Source organism: Lithobates pipiens, unplaced genomic scaffold (assembly GCF_037356315.1).
Source record: "Lithobates pipiens isolate NorthernLeopardFrog02 unplaced genomic scaffold, aLitPip1_a1.2 Scaffold_19, whole genome shotgun sequence".
In the NCBI taxonomy this organism is placed as follows: domain Eukaryota; kingdom Metazoa; phylum Chordata; class Amphibia; order Anura; family Ranidae; genus Lithobates; species Lithobates pipiens.
In genome coordinates, this window is record NW_027507764.1 from 554,366,093 (window position 1) to 554,388,745 (window position 22,653).

Below are 22,653 nucleotides of genomic sequence, written 5' to 3' on the forward strand. Positions count from 1 at the left end.
GAGGGAAATGGGTCCAAAATTACCAGCGGCTCTTAAAGTGGTTGTAAACCCACAAAAAAAACCTGCAAGACAAAGGCATAATGAGCTAGTATCCATAGCATACTGGCTTTTTCTGAAATACTTGCCTTAGATCGAAGCCCCCGTAGCGGCTCCGGCACACCGCTGTGGCCAGCAACATGTCTCCCGGAGTTAGTTATGGTTATCGCGCTGTGATTGGCCGAAGCCACGATGGCATGTGAGTGGGAGCCTCCGATAACGGCACAGCAGCTGAAGAAATGGCACGAGCGAGCCGTTTCTTTAGTGCGCATGTGCTGATGAAGTTGGCGCATGCTGATTCAGTGAATATCTCCTAAATGGTGCAAGTTTAGGAGATATGCATGGTATCTACAGGTAAGCCTTATTATATGCTTACCTGTAGGTAAAAGTGCTGTGTAAGTGTTACAACCACTTTAAGAGGGTGCACAACAGCTGTAAGCCTGTCAGTCGTAAATGGATTCTCAAAAGAAGCTGAAAAATAAAACATACTGGCTGGATCGCCAAGTGAAAATAAAAGCACAAAAAAATTAAAAAGAAGAAAATGAATGCAGCTACCACATCTTAGGATTAGTAAGCTGCAACATATTACATTTTGAATTTAACCAATCATATATACAAAAATTAAGATATTTTTTGAAGGCCACTATTTCTAAGAATATAATAAACATTTATCATTTTTAAAGGCTGCAGAGATATTATTGTAAGACAGAGCTCCCATTCTAATATCTTTTGGGCATGTGCCCCACTTTTTAAAAATATATAACATAAAAAACAGAGAAATGGTACCACTGTGAAAATTACTCAGAATGCAAAAATTTCAATATATCGGATACAAACATTCTTTAAAAAGGTGGAGAGCACACCACTCCCTCCCCATAAAACAGGCCATAGTTGTCCAGTCATTCATTCACTTCCACAACACTCACGTCTCCTAACACTTTAGTGTGAGAATGATAAATGCAAAACTATCTAACAACCATTGCTAATGGAGTTGGCAAACTAATTATCAGATGCCGCCCAAATCCTTTAAAATTAATCAAGTCCAAGGACTCGTATGCAGTGGGAATGCTCAGAATTCAAATGTTAATTATCTCTTTGGCAGACTTCCATTTATGCAGCAGGTTATAGCAGCTGCTTATTTTATAATGTATTGTGTATACAGTACTTCCGTCATCTGCCTCCAAACATAAAATGCTAGTTGGAAAAATATTTATCTATATTTCTCTATGTATCTATATATAAAAATATTGTATCTGTATTATTCAACAAAAGTTCAATTCAAAATCATTGTGAGCACTAGCTTATGGAGTATCTTTTACCAATCCATTGGTCCACTGACTGCACTCTTGTCTGATGCAGAAAGGATACCTTAAGTGATGTCAATTCGGATAAGAATCTTCTGAAATCCATAGGTTATACAATTTTTGTAAACAACAAAAGATCCATCACTGGATACCATGTGCCACTCACCGGGCACCCGAAGGCAGGGCTAATAAAATGGACATCATATTAGGATCAACATCTGTGAACAGGAATGTTGAAAATTTTTGATTAGATCAGACACTCAGCTGCAGTACTGATCAGTGTATTCTGACAGCGGAGGAGTCATACTGTCAGGATACAATAAAACAGTGGAGAGGATTCCTCCATCTACCTCACTTGCGTGGATGAGGGAATCTGTTTGGTTATATCGATCAGCCTTATGATTGATCCAAAAAAAGGATCCATCTATGAAGGGCCCCTACTGCCCATTGAAGCTATGAAATTTAACTGTGTGTGAATGAGATGGAGTGAATCTTAGCACTAGAAGATGGTAGAGCTTCATCTCTATTTGGGCAGAGGTCAAGGCTCTTTAGAGCAATTTGAAGACCAGCACAGGTACTTGCTGGCATAATAAGGTTCCTGCAGTAAAGCACTGTTGCTCTGCCTTACAAACGTTGTAGGCTGGGTCATGTTCCCTTTAATCTACACTGGGCTGGTGACCGTCAAGGGGAAAATCTAAAGAAAAACTAAGAGAATCCAAGTTTACTTCTTTCCTAAAGAGAGTTTTCTAAGAAAGAGTTTAAATCTTTTAGATTACTGTTATAGAGTTCAGACTTTTCAGACTTTTTTCACTTTCAGACTTTTTTCACCACTTCTGAATTTTTGAATTTTTTTTCCCTTTTTTTTGTTGATATTATTGAGAACATAATTTGCACTAGCGCTGCACCCACATCTTTTTCTACTGTTATAGATACCTGAAAAATGTAATAGTTATCCATTGTGGTACCTACTTTGACAATCAGTCCCGTCTCATGGCTTATTTTAGATAAGCTCTCACATTATGCGCAGTCCTCAGCTCTTTTTGCACTATTGTAGAAGTTGAGGAGCTGAGAGCTTTAAAATACTGAACCCCTCCCTTCTGATGGCTTTTGTTTATTACTAAAAATGTTTGACAAACAGATCAATGACCAATCTTTCTCCATTAGGTTCTTTTTTGGGGTGTCAGAGAGATGAAGAAGGTGCAGCTGCTGTCTGTAGATCGCCCCCAGGTGATGATTGAATGTGCAGGGAAAGGTGTTAAATCCTGCGTTATTCAAAGCTACAAAAGCAATCCCAATTTCAATGTTATGTCAGACTGGTTCGAAGTGGTAAGTTGAGCTGTGAGCTTCATTATACTATACTTTTATGGCTAAGATTTATTACATTAGTAATTGTTGGGGAAGGAGGACATTGAGAGACTTATTTGAGCCAGTAACTGAGTATGGTTTGAACTTGCCTTGTGGACACAATCAGTTAAAGTGGAGGGCCACCCTGAAAAACAAAAGTACCTTAAAAATTAGCAAAAAATCAGAAAAAAAAATGAAAAACATTTTTTTTTAAACTTACCAGAAATGCCTGTTGCTAGGCATATCATCCTAATCTGCCTCTTCCTCCTCCGCTGTGATGTTCTGTCTTCTCTCCTCCGTGCAGTGTCTTCTGGGTAATGGGAACTGTGTGTCCCAGAACACAACGTGTCCCCATTCACAAAGCGCTGCACGACTCGCGCATACGCCAGGGGCGGATCCAGAGTCTAGTCTCGGGAGGGGCACTGCTATAAAATATGTTTTTTTGGGGGCAATTTATATGGGAAATGGCTGGTATTGGCACTTCAATCATTACGGCACCATGGTTGTTATGGTGTCAGGATGATTGAAGCGCATTATTTCTATTAATACATTGTAATATAAAATTAAATGGTTCATCTCACCATAATGCAGAATCAGTGGGAGCCCTGAGGATGTCACTTGCCATGTCGCCTGCCACCAAATGTGGATTGTCACTTGCCACGTCACCTGCCACACATTGCGGATTGTCACTTGCCACGTAGCCTGCCACACATTGCGGATTGCCACTTGCAACGTAGCCTGCCACACATTGCGGATTGTCACTTGCCACGTCACCTGCCACACATTGCGGATTGTTACTTGCCACGTCGCCTGCCACCAGATGCGGATTGCCACGTAGCCTGCCACACATTGCGGATTGCCACGTCACCTTCCACACATTGCGGATTGTCACTTGCCACGTTGCCTGACACACATTGTGGATTGCCACTTGCCACGTCACCTGCCACACATTGGGGATTGTCACTTGCCACGTCACCTGCCACACATTGTGGATTGTCACTTGCCACGTTGCCTGCCACACATTGCGGATTGCCACTTGCCACGTCACCTGCCACACATTGCGGATTGTCACTTGCCACGTTGCCTGCCACACATTGCGGATTGCCACGTCACCTGCCACACATTGCGAATTGCCACTTGCCACGTAGTCTGCCACACATTGCGGATTGTCACTTGCCACGTCACCTGCCACACATTGCGGATTGTCACTTGCCACGTCGCCTGCCACCAGATGCGGATTGCCACGTAGCCTGCCACACATTGCGGATTGCCACGTCACCTTCCACACATTGCGGATTGTCACTTGCCACGTTGCCTGACACACATTGTGGATTGCCACTTGCCACGTCACCTGCCACACATTGGGGATTGTCACTTGCCACGTCACCTGCCACACATTGTGGATTGTCACTTGCCACGTTGCCTGCCACACATTGCGGATTGCCACTTGCCACGTCACCTGCCACACATTGCGAATTGTCACTTGCCACGTTGCCTGCCACACATTGCGGATTGCCACGTCACCTGCCACACATTGCGAATTGCCACTTGCCACGTAGTCTGCCACACATTGTGGATTGCCACTTGCCACGTAGTCTGCCACACATTGTGGATTGCCACTTGCCACGTAGTCTGCCACACATTGTGGATTGCCACTTGCCACGTAGTCTGCCACACATTGTGGATTGCCACTTGCCACGTAGTCTGCCACACATTGTGGATTGCCACTTGCCACGTAGTCTGCCACACATTGTGGATTGCCACTTGCCACGTAGTCTGCCACACATTGCGGATTGCCACTTGCCACGAAGCCTGCCACACATTGCGGATTGTCACCTACTGTGTCACTTTTCTGCTAAGGTGGTCTTTTGTTGGGTCCCAGAGTGAAGATAGGCAGCAGAGAGATGATGCAATCTCTCTGCTGCACACAGCTTCCTACACAGTGAGGGCAGGACTGGAGGGATGCAGGGCAGTGAGAGATGATGTCATCTCCCTGCTCCCCTGCCTGCTGGCTGCCTGATTGGCCAGCAGCCCTCCTAAGCTGCCCAGCTGCCCCCCCCCCACCCATCCACTCAGCGCGGGTACCCGCGGAACCGGCCGTGCGGGTACCCGCGGAACCGGCCGCGATTGGACCCGCGGAACCGGCCCGCTGGTACCCGCGGAACCGGCCGCGATTGGACCCGCGGAACCGGCCGCGATTGGACCCGCGGAACCGGCCCGCGGGTACCCGCGGAACCGGCCGCGATTGGACCCGCGGAACCGGCCCGCGGGTACCCGTGGAACCGGCCGCGATTGGACCCGCGGAATCGGCTTTGCCGGTATTCTCGGAGGGGGCAATTGACCCGTTGCCCCCCCCCTGGATCCGCCCCTGGCATACGCAGTAGGAAACGGGCAGTGAAGCCGCAAGGCTCCACTGCCTGTTTCCCTTAGATAGAATGGCGGCGCCGGGACCCGAGAGCCGAGGGACGGGTCAGCCTCGGGCGGCCGACATCGCGGGCGCCCTGGACAGGTAAGTCTGCTTATTAAAAGTCAGCAGCTACAGTGTTTGCAGCTGCTGACTTTTAAAAAAAATTTTTTAAAGCTGGCCCTCCTCTTTAAGGGGAACAATCAATGTATTGTGCACATGTGGATAGAAACAGTACAATTCCCAGAAATGAAAGAAGTTTCTTTTTTTAAATCATACTTATCTAGGTGGATGCAGCATTGGTCCGATGCTGCATCTGTCGCAGGTCTCCTTTTTTTACGCCTATTAGAGCCAATGGCTCTAATTGGGTGCTTCAAAACAAAAACTCATGCAATGCATGAATCTATCTATTGGTGCTAGAGGGGTGGCTGGAGAGAGGGGCGGCGCCCATGCGCCCTTATGGAAGCACCGCTACTACCTGTAACCTAAAGCCCTCTAAACAACACAAACCCTCCCCTACATAGTAAAGCTTAAATCCATACCTTGAGATTATACTTACTCAAATGCAGTAGCGGCATAGGTGCGCCACCCCCCAAAGTTTTGACCAATAAGAAAGAGATTCATAGAACGATTTATTGTTAAATAAATGATAATATGAATAACATTTTTTTAACATCTTAAAGTTAAAAAAATGTTAGTCATATTATGATTTATTTAAAAAAAAATCATTCTATGTGTGTGCAGTGCACTGCAGGGCACCATTCTAATAGAAGTCTATTAGATCCGTCAATGTTTAATAAGCATGTGATTAAAGCCAGAGGCTCTAATTGGTTTGTTTTACATTGTGCTCGGGGTACAGTGCCACTTTTGGCTGTAGCAAATCAAAATTTGGCATCGTGTCACTTCTGGTTTCACGTTCCAGCCAATCAAGAGGCTGGAGATGGAATACGGAAGCTGACGGGTATCAGGGGAGCTGTGACAGCCCAGGATGGAGGCTCTGTTTGCAGGTAAGGACCTGGAGGGGTTTGTTTGCGCTCCCCCCAAAAAATTGTTATCACCAGCCGCCACTGTCTTTTAAGTATAGTAGACATTTTACATGTCCAGGTTCATTGTCAAAGTTTCAGAGGCTCTACCCAATCATACCGAAAACATCAGAGAACTGGCTACATGGGTAGTTCTAATTGATGCATACATGATGATATCTACATAATTGTACGTAGATACAGGATGCCTTATGCCGCGTACACACAGTTGGAGAATCCGTCGGAATGCGTCTTATCGGACTGTGTCGTCAGATAATCCGACTGTGTGTGGTATGCATCGGACTGATTCCGTCTGAATCTCCGTCGGACCCAATTTTACAACATGTTGGAAATATTTCCCAACCAACTGGGCCGGTTGGACATACTCCGATTATGTGTAGCGAATTTTGATCAGACCAAGTGCCACGCATGCTCAGATCAAATTCCTACATCAAAGCTATTGGCTACTAGCCTGAATGTAGTCCCATTGTAACGAAATTACGTCACCGCGTTCTTGGCAACCGCTAAATCAGATAACTTGGACCGACCGTGTGTATGCAACAGTTTCGTACACAATCCGTCGGACTAAATCCGACGGATTTGGTTGGCAAAATCTCCGACCATGGGCTTAGGGGGTGGGTGCATGACATCCCTTGCTCAGAAGATTTCATCAGTCTTTCATCTTGAATTATGTCTGACTTTATTCAGCCTGACAGACAATGAATATTTAGTGGTGGAATGCAATTACTCCTTGGGACAGCACCAGAGAGGAGGGGAGTATTGCAGACAGAGTTCCTTTTTGCTTTAAAAACCCACTAGGGGTCCCAATTGTTTTTAATTTTATTTTTATGTTGCAATACAAATTAACTATTGGAATCATTCATTTGCCTGATAGGAACTGCCAGAAAATGAAGTGTTACATCCTCCCTTAAGTGTCTGCGTGGTGGACTGGAGAGCGTTTGGCCGAAGCACACTGGTTGGAACACACATGATCAATTGTTTGAAGCAGTTCTTGTATAAACCTCCTGAGGTGGAGCCATCCTCAATACAGGAGGTTGAAGAGGGCACACCTCCACCTGACTCTGGTGAGACCATTAAAATATAGTTTAGGCCTTTTGGCAACAGTAATTGGGCTTTTAATACATTATATTTTCAATATTATATTTTTACCACTAGTATTACCATGTTATTTTTTGCCAGTAAGGAATTCATTACATACATATACATTTCTCCTGACATTTAGGGTTAAGCATAGGTTATACATAAATTAAATATATAGAGCACGCTTCTTTTTAAAGACAAATTTTTATTTTATCCTCTCTTCATGCTGACAATCTCAAGTAATATATGCCACAGAATTTAAAGTCTTTCACTGAAGACTGAAAGGACAATCAGAAATGTTCTGCCAGTGGGCTATTAAGGCTTAAAGTGGTTGTAAACCTCAGACATGGATTATGAACAAAGCCTATCCCTCTATAGTGTGTGCTTGTCGCAATACAGAGCACTAAGTGTAATTTCTGACTGCTGCCTCGTACCTCTGCTATATGCATGAGTCACTTCGGACAAATTTTCCTCTGACACCAAGAGCAAAATGGTGACAGGGAAGGGACCTCCAGCAGATTGACAGCCTCAGCTTTGTTCCTGTGTGCTGTGTGAGGGGGGTGTGACCTTTCCCTACAATCAGCTCTCAGAGCTCTCCTCCCTGATGAAACTGTAGCTCTCCGCCCCCTGCTTTTCAGAGCTGAGATATCCTGTGTAAATTCTGCACGTTGAATGGATGTAGGGGAAAGATCGCTGTAGATAAACAAGTACAACTTATGCAGGAGTATTTTTTTCCATCTCTGTGTATCACCTGAGGCCAGTCACTTCACTGGGTATATGTAAGGGTTTATACTTTACACTTTAATTTTAAGTTCCTAGTTATAGGTTAACATATAAATTATAATAAAGCAGCACTAAATCCAAAAGGTCAGATTATAAAAAATTGTGTTAAGACACAACAAAGTAAATATAATGTGCATATGTAAACAATTCAGTGATAAAGGTGACAATATCACACAAGATTTGAAAATATAAATCAAAATAAATATGTAGTATATAAAAAAAAAGTCCCAATTAAAATTTGTGACCTGAGCATCCATAAAGCAAGTCTTAATTTCTGCACGTTCCCACTTCCTGTCAGAAAGAATGGACTTCCACCACCAGGTGACACCATTCAAAGGGCCTCTCACCAGAAGGTGTTGACTATAAAGTTATAGATGGTCACGCACACTTAGATGTATCCTTTGGATCAGGAATAACTGGACTCTACCTATGACCACCATCCGGTTTAATACACCAACATCATGTGTGTAAAAAAAAATATAGCACATGCCCATAGTGAAGTATGTAAAAAACGATTTATTTAAAACAGACAATTCCAGGTACAAAAGCATTCTGATGAACATAACCACTTGCCAAGATCGCAGCAGTGTGGCAGTATGGTGAGCACACATAACATCTAAATGTACAGTAGCCACTATTGTCGCTTCCACTGTAGCAGGCTGAAAGCCCCGCTCCGGGCTCCGATTAGCGGGTGTGCGTGATGATGTCATGTCGTAGCTGTTTCCTACGCATTTCGTCACAGGTTGATGTCGATAGGTATGTGTTTGAAGGGTATCAGTTAGAGCTTACAACCCAATGCCCCTTTTACTGTCATAAAGTTAAACACACTGGAGCCACTTTTTAACAGTAGCCGATAAATCTCTGTATCAGGATGATTTTGCAGCTCATTTGTTTATACTAGTTTTCCCCAAACTCTTCGATTCAACAACCCCTTCATTGACATTCAAGTTATCATCCAACATTATTTAAGGTTTATCATCCATCTATTCTTTGGTACCACTCCAAAGGTAGTGAGGTAGAAGAGCACACTTAGTATGATAAATGAACACATACATATATTTTTATCAAAGGGGAATGGTTACATAGTTATGTAGCGGCCATAACCTTGAATGAATGGGCTTGCTGGTTACCTTCTCCTGGCCTGCTCTTCCGCATCTAGGGGTTCCCAGGGTTGATACCCAACGACTTGTACACTGACACAGATAAAGTCCTTTCAAAAGGTTTTATTTTGCGGTAGAACTTTCACAAAACACAGTCTCTTAGGGAACAGAGGGCACGGGTGAAGAACTCAGGTACCTTGAACTGCAGGTTTAACAAAGTCTCTACTTCCACCCAGAGAGTAGCCACTCGCAGCTGGGTACTTCAAGGCTGAACAGACCTCTAGCCAGAGGTCATGGCAGTCAGCACGTTGACACAAAACTTGATCAACTGAAGATGAACAGGAACCTCTTTCCAACTGTACCTGGAATGTTTCCCGCTTCCTTTGTGGTACTGGAAAAGTGTGAACTCATCAATGTCCTTTCCAACTCAGTAACCAGGCACTTCTCAGGATGCCACTTGCCGGCCCTCCTCCGAAGAGTCCTCCCCCAGTCACTTCCACAATCTGTGGTGTCCCTCCAAGCCGAGAGCACACCCGGACACCGTGAATCCTCCCTCAGTTACAGCGCCTCGGACCAGCAGGTTCCGAGACTTGGGAACAGACGGATCCCTACCCCAGTCCAGATGGGTCTATGAGGGGCCACTGACAGAAACATGCTGCGGGTGTCAAATACCCCATGACCGGGACCCCTCACGGGGCTACCCCGGTCCTGGAACCAGAACAGACCACACGGGTCTCACGAACAACCCTGGAACCCCGAACACGTGACCCACACCTGCTTAAGTACCCCCTCTCAGACTCCTCAGCGGGCCCGGCACTCCTGCTGATTGGCTCCGAGAGGGCCATAGCCAAACATCCAACCAGGCCTGGTTCTAGCCTGTCATGTGCACCTCACCGCTCACATGATCAGGCAGAACTTCAACCATGGCCTGGCCAGATTGGTGTTAAGGCTTACCTACACAATTAACCATCGTATTTGTACATTTAAATCATAACCCCTCTCAAGCGTCTCTCCTCCAGAGAGAACAAGTCCAGTGATCGTAAACCTTTCCTCATAACTAAGGTCCTCCAGTCCCTTTATTCTATTTTTGCCCTTCTCTGGACTCTCTCCAGTTCCAGCACATCCTTCCTGAGGACTAATGCCCATAACTGGACGGCATACTCCAGGTGCGGCCTGACCAGAGTCTTAATTATTGTTTTATCTCTGGAGTTAATCCCTTTTTAATGCATGCCAATATTCTGTTTGCTTTGCTTGCAGCTGCTTGACATTGCATGCCATTGCTGAGCCTATCATCTACTAGGACCCCCAGGTTCTTTTCCATTCTGGATTCCCCCAGAGGTTCTCCCCCTAGTGAGTAGATTATATTCATATTTTTGCCACCCAAATGTATTATTTTACAGTAACCCTCATTTGCCATGTAGTTGCCCACTCCATTAATGTATTCAATTCCTCTGGCAAGGTTTCCACATCCTGCAGAGAAGATATTGCCCTGCAAATACAGAGATTGAGCTGTTTATCCCATACTTTCCACCCCTGACCATTCCGAGTACTCCCCATTTATCACCACCCTCTGAACTCGCCCTTGTAGCCAGTTTTCAATCCATGTACTCACCCTATGGTCCATGCCGACGGGACCTTACTTTTTACAGTAAACGTTTATGGGGAACTGTATCAAATGCTTTTGCAAATGGTAGAAGGTCACAGACACACAATGCAAAGTATGCTGGTAAACAAGGTCAGTAACAATAACAACGGATACAGACAAGTCAAGGCCACTCTCCCTGGTGCCTGATCATACAATCCTGGATAACACTGTCTTGCTGCTAGCCACCTCACCCTCTGGACTAGGGCGTGGCATGGAGAAACCTCAAAAGATTAATTGACCCCAATCCCAAGTGACTTGCAAGTGAATAAAAATAATTTATGGAAAGAAAAATCACTGCAAATAAGTATTAAATACTAAACTTTTCTGAGCTTTTACCTGCTGTTTTGAAACCCCATGTGTGTCCATAAAAGGAGCCGGCCATAGATGGTTTGAATCTCGGCAGGAACCGGCTGAGATTCGATCCGTGTGTGGGCAGGCTGAATGTACCAAAAAAAACGGATTACACTTTGGCAAAGAATAGAACTGTGAACTTTTTCAACTTGCTTAAATATATTTGTACAAATGTATCCATTGTGCATAGAATCCTACAACCAATTTATTGTGATTATCTGAATCTTGAATTGTATGGACTTTTCAGACAGATCTGCATGGAAATGTGCAGGTGAATCATAATATTAAAGCTTAAAGGCTTATCTTTTCTTTCAGAAGCTCCACAGCATGATGTGTCACAGCAAGACCCAGGAGATCATATCTATGCAGATGTCGAAGCACACGCAGCCCAAGAAACTCCTTCAGGACCCACTCCATCTCCTTCTCCAGTTCCTCCTGTTGCACCTTCACCTGATCCAGCCGCATATTCACTTTTAGAATCGGACACTACTCCTCTTGATCCCACATCTGGGCCACATGAGACCCTAGAGAAGAGCCCAAGCCCAGTTGGCCCTAAGCCAAAAACCTCATCAGCCACCTTTAAATCTCCCTTGAAGAAAGACACTAAGCAACAGGTGACCGTAGGGTTCTTTAGCTGCAATCTGTGGTGGAAATTAAATGGCACAAGGCACAACTGAATATGAAAGAACTTATGTAAGAATTGGAATGTGCTGTCTAAAATTATTATTAAAGCCCACTTGTACAATGTGTTCCTGTACCCCAAACCCATAATGGAGAGGGGAACGGGGAATTGGGATTTTCTAAATCCAACAAAAATATAAGTATAAACAATGTGCAAAAAATGTTATCTAAAAGTACGTAATTTTATTGGAACAACATTAAAATAACCCCTTTCTTGCTCTACTCAGAAGCTTACATTTTATATAATTTTAGCGTTTGTGTTTCCAAGTACTTTTATATTGTATCACATTGTCCCTGTTTTTTAATGTTGTTCCAATAAAATTATGTACTTTTAGATAACATTTTTGAAACTTTTTTTCTCCTAATATTTTTGTTGGTACAAGTTGGTAAAGTCCCAATTTCCCACTGCTTCCCACGGCTTGCCTCCTTCCCATAGTGCATCCTGGTGCCATCTCTTCCCTAGGTATTTATGTAAAAGAGAAAATGTGATTCATCAGACCAGGCTACCTTCTTCCATTGCTTTGTAGTTCAGTTCTGATGATCATGTGCTCATTAAAGGCGATTTGGCTGTAGACGCACATCAGCGTGGACACCCTTACTGGTCTGCAGCTAGGCAGTCCCAAGTGAAACAAACTGGTACGCAGTCATGTTGGAACAGGAAGGAGCCATCCCCAAATTGTTCCCACAAAGTCGGGATCATGAAATTGTCCAAAATGTCTTGGTATGCTGACGCCTTAAGAGTTTCCTTCACTGGAACTAAGGGGCCAAGCCCAACTCCTGAAAAACAACCCCACACCATAGTCCCCCCTCCACCAAAATTATGTTTATGTGCATATAAAGGCAGCGTCCCAATAGGTTTGACACCATAGTGTAATATGCTGCTTTCAAAGCCTAATAGCACAACCAACAGCCATGTTCCATGGCTGTGACGCTGAACCTATACAGATCAGATTTTTAGGACTAGTATACAGTCCGTTTAATTATATACTTGTCTGAAGAGGTGGATATGTAGGATAGGAGAACACTATACAGCACATGGAATTCTTACAAGATTTTGTCATCTCTGCTTACACTCCTACTTTTCTTCTCTGTGCAGGCGTTGGTGAGAGGATCCACTAGGCGCTCAACGAAAAGAAAGAAGAGAACGATAGCAGATGAATCTGCAGAAAATGTCATAGATTGGTGGTCAAAATACTACGCCTCCATGGAGAAGCAACAAAAGGTTCATTTATATATTATGTACAGGAGATGGGAGTAGGGCTTTAGCTATTCACCTGTAATAGGTGTACAGGTTTATGCCAGCGATTAAATAATACAGAAACCTAAAAAAGTGATGGCAGAAAAAGAACAAGTAGTTCATCAAGTCTGCCTTTTTTTACATTTTGTTTTCCTATCTAAACTTTTTGTCTTCTGAATATAGACCTATATTTTTCCCAAGCATGTTTAAATTGACTTAATGCTGGACTGACTACCTCTGTTTCAAGCATTCTCTACTCAGTAAAACAATATATTAGTTAGTTTTGAACTTTCCTCCTACTACTTTGAGGTCTTGCCCCCCCATGTTCTTGTTTTTAGCTTCACACTATTTCATCCAAGAATGGGTCTGATCTACATTTAAGCCTGTCCTTGGATGAAATGCATCAAAGAGGGAGGTCCTAGGTGGGCACCCAACAACCAGAAATAAGAGTCAATTGTGAAACTTGGGATAAGCGACACTCAGTTACATAGGCGAAACTGGCAAAAATGTCTGATTATAAAAACTTAACAGTGGTGGTTGGTGTTTTTTCTTTTTTGGGGGGTGGCAAACAACCACCCATCCCCACTTGAGCGGCACCCACCCCCCATTTGCCGATTGGTCCGGCACTTACCCCATCGTGGCGGGTGGCAGGCAGCGTGGTGGCTCCGAGTTTTCTCCTCAATGGTGGCTTCCAGCTCCTCCCTTCCTCCTCCTAGGCATCCAACAGGATCGCCTATTCTTTCAGCCAATCGTGTGACCGGTGTCAAAACCCGCTAATATTGATTCGCTATTGTAACACAACTGGGTGAGCTTGGAGCGCTCTCTCTGCCCCCCCGAGCCCACCCTATATTGAAGCCTAGTAGAGCCTCTGGCTCTAATCGGTGCTTCAAAAAAAACAGCCTCCCCGCATGGAATCCATGCGCCGGTGTCCTGAAAGGGGCCGGAAGCCTTGCGCCCCGCATATTAATATTCAGAAACAATACCCTAAGCCTGATCAGTACAAGCAAAAATTTGAAAATCTCCAGCAAAGGAAATCCTGCTCTCTGCAAAGACATACTGGAGTTGATTTACTAAGGGCAAACTGAGTGTGCACTTTGGAAGTGCATTTGCATTCTGTAAGTGCAATTACTCCAGAGCTTAGTAAATGAGGTGAAGCTTCACTTTACAAACAATGCCCAATCATATGCAAGGACATTTTTAAAACAGCATTTTTGCTTGCACATGATTGGATAATGGAAGTTAGTAGAGCTTTACCGCATTTACAAAGCTCTGGAGCAACTGCAATTTCAAAGTGCACAATCGATTTGCCTTTAGTAAATCAACCCCTGTGATGTATTAAAGAAGAACTATGGGCATAATAAAAAAGCGATGCAGTCTGTTACCAGTATTAACACAGCAGATTTTGTTTTCTTAGCCCCCCTCCCCTTGTAATATAGTTGATCCTGCCAGTAGATGCATTATGACTATGTAATAGGGGGACAGTGCGGTTTGCTTGTAATGAAATTGCTCAGCAGCCTTTTTCACACTCTCTGTGAACAAGTATTAGATATAGTTTTAGCATATTTTTTTAGTAAAAGGCAAATAAATTCATTTTCCAACTTCAGCTAACACTTCATCTAACACAAGTGCCGTATTTATCTGCGTATAACACGCATCCCAAGTTTAGGAGGGAAGTTTAAGGAAAAAACATACATTTTAAATTCCCATCAATGCAGCCTTATCAGTGTCCATCTGCAGCCTTGCCCATCATTGCAGCGTAGCATGATCAGTGTCCGTCTGCAGCCTTGCCGATCATTGGAGCACGATTTGTGCCCATCTGCTTTAATTTGCCGCTGTTTGCAGCATGATTAGTGGCCAACTGCACATCAGCCTTTCCCCTGCCAAGAAAGAAACGAGCGCCGCAGAGATAGACAGAGCCGGATGTACTGTGCACTTGGCTCCTCTCGGCTCGCCTCACAGTCCAGCCCCTTGGCCCAGCTCCTATGATGAACATAACACTGGTCCAATGGCAGGAGGCGGGACTGGGTGTGACTGCGAGCAGAGCTGAGAGAGGCCGAGTACACAGGTGATTCGGCTCTGTCTATTTCGGCGGCACTCGTTCCCTCCTTCCCCTCCGAGGCAGCCGTTCGGTGTATAACACCCACCCGCTATTTTCCCCTGAATTTAAGGGGGAAAAAAGTGTGTGTTATACACTGATAAATACGGTAATTACAACAAGATTTTTTTATTATTTTGGAGAAAAAAGTTTAGGCAATATGAATAATATGTGTGTCCACCTCTAGACCACACCACAGTATTCTCATGCATCTATGGTGACTTTTATACCTTACCTCTGTGGTGAACGGGGGTTCAAAGTTTATGAAACTACATATATCCAAATAAAAATTAGTCTCTATATATAGGTGCATCTCATTAAATTAGAATATCATCAAAAAGTTAATTTTTTTCAGTAATTCAATTAAAAAAGTGAAACTCATATATTTTATATAGATGCGTTACATACAGATTGATATATTTTAAGCATTTCTTTCTTTTAATTTTGATGATTATGGCTTACAACTAGTAAAAAATATTTCCATGTACGGTATAGTATGTGCTCAATACTTGGTCGGGGCTCCTTTTGCATGAATTACTTGCTCTAGAATTTAGAGTAGAGTAGAGGGCTGCGCTGACTTTGGACTTGATAAAACACAGTGGACCAACACCACCAGATGTTATGTTTCCCCAACTCATCATGAACTGTGGAAAATGTGCATTTCATTTGGAAAAAAAAAGATCCCAGAATCTGGAGGAAGAGTGCAGAGACACAGTATCCAAGTTGTATGAGGTCCAGTGTGAAGTTTCCACAGTCAGTGATGATTTGGGGAGCCATGTCACCTGCTGGTGTTGATTCACAGTTTTTTTATCAAGTCCAAAGCCAGCGCAGCCCTCTACAAGAAAATTCTAGACCACTTCATGCGTTCCTCTGCTGACCAGCTTTATGGAGATGCTGATTTCATTTTCCAGCAGGAGTTGGCATCTGCCCACAGCCCCACACTGCCAAAAGTACCAATACCCGGTTTAATGTTCATGGTATCACTGCTTGATTGGCCAGCAAATTCACCTAACCTAAACCCATAGAGAATCTGTGGGGTATTGTCAAAAGGAAGATACAAGACCCAACAATGCAGGTGAGCTGAAGGCCTCTATCAAAGCAACCTTGGCTTCTATAACACCTCTGCAGTGCCACCGGCTGATCGCCTCCATGCCACACCGCATTGATGTAGTAATTCATGCAAAAGGAGCTCCGACCAAGTATTGAGTTCATACTATACTGTACATGGGCATACTTTTCAGTAAGCCAACATTTTTGTATTCAAAATCCTTTTTTATTTATCGGTCTTATGTAATATTCTAATTTTCGGAGATACCGAATTTGGGGTTTTCACTGGCGTTAAGCCATAATCATCAAAATTAAAAGAAAGAAATGCTTGAAATATATCAATCAATCTGTGTGTAACGCAGCTATACAAAATATGAGTTTCACTTTTTGATGATATTCTAATATTATGAGATCTGACATCTGTAGACACTGCATGCTCTATATCCAATCTATCAATGTAGGATCCTCACATAGACATTTTTACAATTTTTGTCCTTTGGGCATCACGTGTTTGCTATTGCAGCATCAGAACAATACTCTGTGATTAAATTATATACATCGTGCACTCATTGGTTTGTAGCACAGTGGAGTTTTTTTTTTTTTTTTTTTTTATATATTTGTATACAATGAAGTAGATTTCTACAGTGCTTTGGCTATCTAGAGTTTTGTATATACAGACCATTCTGGCACCTCCGTCACTGACTGTATGCAATAGCAAGGGGTGTGCTGGAGGGTCTATCGATGCTGGCTTATGGGGGATCTATTGTTACTGGTGGGGGTCTGTTTTTGTGCGAGGGTCTGTTGGTGTGCTGGTGGGGGATCTATTGTTTCAGTCAGGTCTTATGTTGCTGGTAGAGATCTGTTGAGGGAGAGGTCTATTGTTGCTGTTTGCTGTGAGCTTTCCTGTTACTGCTGGGGGTCTAATGTTGCTGGGGTGGATCTTTTGTTGCTGGGTGTCGTTTGTTTGTGGGTAGCCCATTGTTTCCATGTGGGGGGGTCTATTGTTGCTGTATGAGGGTATTTTTGCTGGGGTGGGGTCAATTGTTGTGCGGGGTCTATTGTTGCTGGGATGGGATCTATTGTTACTGCAAGGGATCTATTGTTGCTCTGGTGGAGTCAATTGTTGTTGGGTGTCGTTTCTTTGTAGGTGGTCCATTGTTGCTATGTGGGGGGGGTGTATTGTTGCTATGTGAAGGGTCTATTGTTGCTGTGTGTGGGGTCTATTGTTGCTGGGGTGAGGTCTATTGTTTTGGGTCTATTGTTGCTGGGGTGGGATCTATTGTTACTGCAAGGGATCTATAGTTTGCTCTTGTGGAGTAAATTTTTGATGGGGGAGTTTACTGTTGTATGGGGGATCTATTTGACTGCTTTTCTTGTTAAAAAAAAATTCCATACAACTTATTTAGCCCCACAAATTATTTGGTATTCTCTAAAAGGGGTGGTACTGGGAGGTGGGTAGGGGGTGGCACCAAGGGATGTTCAGAGGTGGGTAGGGGGTGGGGGCAAGGGATGATTCAGAAGGGGGGAGTTCCTATACCTACTCTCTTAGAAAAAAAGCACTGGTCTTAGGTGATCCAATATGAATCTCAGGTGACCATTGTAGAACTCCTGTTACTTTATCCCTACCCAAACCATAACTGAAAGTTTTGCTGACCAGCTTGGCCTGTTACTGGAACTGGAAGAAACACAGATCTATTGTCAGGCTCAAAAAGACCCACATAGCACACTATAAAATACTTACCGTAGAACAAAGCCCTCCAGCACACTGTCACCTCTGACAGGCCTTCCAACTTCACCCAGTCTTTCCTTACGGGTTTGTGAGCTCCAGCCGTCTGATTGGCTGTGCCGTGATGACATCACAGTCACAGACCGCGTCACTGGGCTCTAAAGGGATGGCTCTTCAGAGCTCATGTGCCGATGACATCACAGGCTGCATGCAGTGTGAATATCTCCTTAACAGTACAAGTTTAGGAGATATTCACTGTACTTAAAGGTAAGCCTTGTTATAGACTTACCTGTAAGTACAAGTTAAAAAAAAAGTTTACTACCACTTAAATGCTTCCTAATGTTTAAATGATTCTGTAAGAATTATAGCTGGATGCTGTTTGGTTATGGTTAAAAAAATGTTTTTCCCTGCAAACTTTTCATAATATAATGACTTTCAGCAGAAGGAGACTGACCGGTGTTGGAAGTTTTTGGTGTGTGGCTCCCAGTGGAGTTACATAGTTACATTGTAGGTGCGGCTGAAAAAAGACACAAGTCCATCAAGTCCAACCTATGTGTGTGATTATATGTCAGTATTACATTGTATATCCCTGTATGTTGCGGTCGTCCAGATGCTTATCTAATAGTTTTTTTTTACACTATTGATGCCCCCCGCTGAGACCACCGCCTGTGGAAGGGAATTCCACATCCTTGCCGCTCTTACAGTAAAGAACCCTCAACGTAGTGTAAGGTTAAACCTCTTTTCTTCTAATTTTAATGAGTGGCCACATATCTTGTTAAACTCCCTTCCGCAAAAAAAGTTTTATCCCTATTGTGGGGTCACCAGTATGGTATTTATAAATTTAAATCATATCCCCTCTCAAGTGTCTTTTCCCCAGAGAGAATAAGTTCAGTGCTCGCAACCTTTTATTGCAACTAATATCCTCCAGACCCTTTATTAGCTTTGTTGCCCTTCTTTGTATTCGCTCCATTTCCAGTACATCCTTCCTGAGGACTGGTGCCCAGAACTGGACAGCATACTCCAGGTGCGGCCGGACCAGAGTCTTGTAGAGCGAGAGAATTATCGTTTTATCTCTGGAGTTGATCCTATTTTTAATGCCAATATTCTGTTTGCTTTGTTAGCAGCAGCTTGGCATTGCATGCCATTGCTGAGCCTATCATCTACTAGGACCCCCAGGTCCTTTTCCATCTTAGATTCCCCCAGAGGTTCTCCCTCCAGTGTATAGATTGCATTCATATTTTTGACATCCAAATGCATTATTTAAAATTTTTCTACATTAAACCTCATTTGCCATGTAGTTGCCCACCCCATTAATTCAGATCTTTTTGCAAGGTTTCCACATCCTGCGGAGAAGTTATTGCCCTTCTTAGCTTAGTATCGTCCGCAAATACAGAGATTGAACTGTTTACCCCATCCTCCAGGTTCTTTATGAACAAAATAAATAGGATTGGTCCCAGCACAGAACCCTGGGGGACCCCACTACCCACCCCTGACCATTCCGAGTACTCCCCATTTATCACCACCATCTGAACTTGCTCTTGTAGCCAGTTTTCAATCCATGTACCTGAGTTGCCTTTCCACAATACCCCTTACCCTCCAGTTACCTTTGCTGACCCTAACACTAACCCTCGTACCTACCTACCCTCCTCTTCTATATTAGCATTCTGGCAGTTCCCACATACCTCATGCAAACCCAGAGTCAGTGAGCAATGTATGAAAGGAAAATTCTTATACAATTACAGGTTATAACAAAATATTTTCACTGAATACCAAGACCTTCCAACTGAATTTTGAGTTTTGGCTGCATTGTCCTTAATAGATTAATCTCTGTTAATAGAAAACCAGTAGCACTTTTTTATTTGTGGTTATTTGTGGTTAACAGCCTGTCCATTTATTTACACAAAGGCCTCATTAAAAATAATAACATTAAACCTAATGGTGGAACAAAACAGTTTAAAAAAAGCTTTTCATCTACCCTGTTTTGTATGTTTCTATTAGATTGTCCATAGCAGGAATTATTTAGGCATAATTAAGTTACCTTCTAGGAGTAGTTAAACTTGTAATTCATAATAAAAGCTATAACAGGAAGATGCGTGCATTATTATTCTGAAGATATTTCTTTCTCTGCATTTAAAGATTAATTATTGTAACTTCTGTGCAGCTTTTAGATTAAAAATAAGCCATGTTTTAATTAAGGTTCATATCACTTACGTACTGTTAATCATATTCTGCTGAAACTCTTAATATTAACACTAAAGCACCACATTGTTAATGTACAGCAACGACAAGATAAATACGCACAAAAAGTAGCTTTACAAAGAGAAAACAAAGAGGAAAAGTTTTCAAACTAACCCTTGCTGAAGGTATGATCAATTGTTGTGGCATATTTAATGAACTCATAAGCTGATAATAATATACAAATTGATGAGTTACTTCTTATGCCCTCCAAATGGAGTTTATTCCTGAAATTTCTGAAGGAAGACCTCTTGTTGTAGTCAGAGTCTTCAAGCGGGAAAAGTGATACTCCTAAGAACCAAGGCCTGAGGTGTGCCTTGGCCTAGCTGGTCAGTATGCCTGAGAAGAGGGCATACCCTGAATGTAAGAATAAGAACCAAATACTATGAGAATGTATGAAACTGGGGAACGGGTGGGTGGGAACTCAGAAACCCTAACGACACTGGCCCTGACAGAGGAGGAGGCTTAAATAGCCCTCTCAGGCTCCTCCTACAAATACAGGCTGGCCTGCGGCCAGCCTTCAACTTGTAGTCAGAGTCTTCAAGCGGGAAAAGTGATACTCCTAAGAACCAAGGCCTGAGGTGTGCCTTGGCCTAGCTGGTCAGTATGCCTGAGAAGAGGGCAAAAGACACAAAATTTAGGTGAAGAAGGGAAGGTAATGAACAATCACAGATAAAAGGTGCTCCCGGACGGCAGCAGTACGTATCCCGCAAGTACCCGGAAAGTGTTCGCAACGGCAAAAGAACACACCAACTCCTGCCTTGGCGATGAGAAGGAACCCCCTAACAAACCTGTGACACTCCCCTGAACCCAACTGAACATCCCCTGAAAGATTGAATTGAGCCGGATTCCCGTGACACCCAGACCCGAGAATGAACTGCTTGTGAAATGAGAGGATACGCGAGGGGAAAGGAACAAGGCCTGGCCCAAGGAAACCCCTGCAAAAGATGACGAACTACCCCAATGAAATAGCCCAGAGACATACCCCCCCCAAGAGGGTGAGTGGCAAAAAGACCACTAGCAGGAGTGCGAAAAGCTGGAAACCTGATGGATGTGACGGAGTAAGCGGATAAGGCCCCTGCCCATGCAATAATACTGTCAACCTGGAGAAATCAAACCGTACGCAGGACCCAGGTCCCAACGGATACGATCGGGTCATGCTACAGCCTGAACCCAACAGCTGGGACAGAAACCTGAACCAAGGAGGGCCAAACTCCCTCCTGGGGAAATGGTCCCCATGGCATAATAGACATACCCAAGCCCCCCATACTTGGAACAAGCTGGGGATCGGAAAAGACGACTGGACTGATGTCCCTAAGTGGAACTCCAGGCAATAAGTTCAAACAAGATCAGAGCCAAGAGTGGCATCCAAACCATTGTGACATCTGCCCAACCTACACCCCCAAGGACCGTCACGGGGACGTGGCTTAACAAACGCCCTGAGAGAGACTATACATCCCTGGGCAGTAACCGGGGCCTCAACACAACAGGACATCAACTGAAGGAAAAAATTATTGACTGCTTCTGACCCAAGGGGGAGCCCAGTGGTGAAAAGACATCAGCACCAACCCACTAGCCCCTAACGGCCGGGCTGAAGGAAGTGATAGCAAGCATGGATGATATTGGTATGGATGCCAAGACGGCCCAACCTGAAACACAAACTAGAGAAATGACAGACAACCAGACATGAGAACAACAATACCCCCCCCTGCCTAACTAAGAATGAAACATGAGCAGAAAAGTCAAGATCACTGCACTTAAAAGAACCTGACTGACGGACGAACCCCCCCACCCAACATGTAAGTGGTAAGTGAGCTCGAGTGACCTGCAGTGCAGAGACAGGCAATAACCTGAAAATTCAAGGCTAGTGTGCCCACGGACCGTGGTGGGTAGTCGTATGGATGTGGTAAATGAACATGCAACGTATGACGTATGGTATACGGGCGAGAAGATTGAGGACAACAATCAATTAATAAACGAAAACCTCAGCCCGTATGGATCCATAGACGTGACAGATCCTGACATGTGAGCCCTAGCTACCTGACCCAGGTACAAACATGACACAGACACGATGGGACATGACAATCAACAAGGACGAACGACTACCAGAGTATGCCATGAGTGAACAATGCCCCTCTGAGAAACTCTGAGACTGAATAACCAAGTCTGAAATACCATGACAGGCATGCTGGCAGCAACACAAAGACAGAAAACGCTGAGACAGAAAACGCTGAGACAGAAAACGCTGAGACAGAAAACGCTGAGACAGAAAACGCTGAGACAGCTGAGGCATAAATGAAATGCCAGAAATCCCGGGCCAGAAATGCTATAACAGAAAAACTGCGACAGTGACACAACAGCAGAATCCTGGCCAGCAATGCAAAGCCCGAAAACACTCTGAGACTGAATGCCAAGACAGAAATCCTGGTTCAGAACGCCATGACGGAAATCCTGGTTTAGAACGCCATGAAAGAAATCTTGGTCCAGAAGCCACCGCAGTCCAGGGGCAGCACGCTATGACAGCAGTCCAGGGTCAGAATAC

The 22,653-nt window shown here is 43.9% G+C and overlaps 1 protein-coding gene across 3 annotated transcripts in view; it reads left to right on the forward strand.

Moving 5' to 3' along the window:
• Positions 1-22,653, forward strand: part of FER1L6 (fer-1 like family member 6) — a 276,448-nt gene that overhangs the window by 186,300 nt on the left and 67,495 nt on the right. For 2 of the 3 annotated variants that reach the window (XM_077493299.1, XM_077493301.1), the window contains exons 24-27: positions 2,505-2,666; positions 7,006-7,195; positions 11,406-11,704; positions 12,868-12,993. In XM_077493299.1, coding sequence (XP_077349425.1) covers positions 2,505-2,666; positions 7,006-7,195; positions 11,406-11,704; positions 12,868-12,993 — 777 coding nt within the window. The remainder of the gene's footprint in view (positions 1-2,504; positions 2,667-7,005; positions 7,196-11,405; positions 11,705-12,867; positions 12,994-22,653) is intronic. The other variant, XM_077493300.1, reaches the window with a different exon arrangement.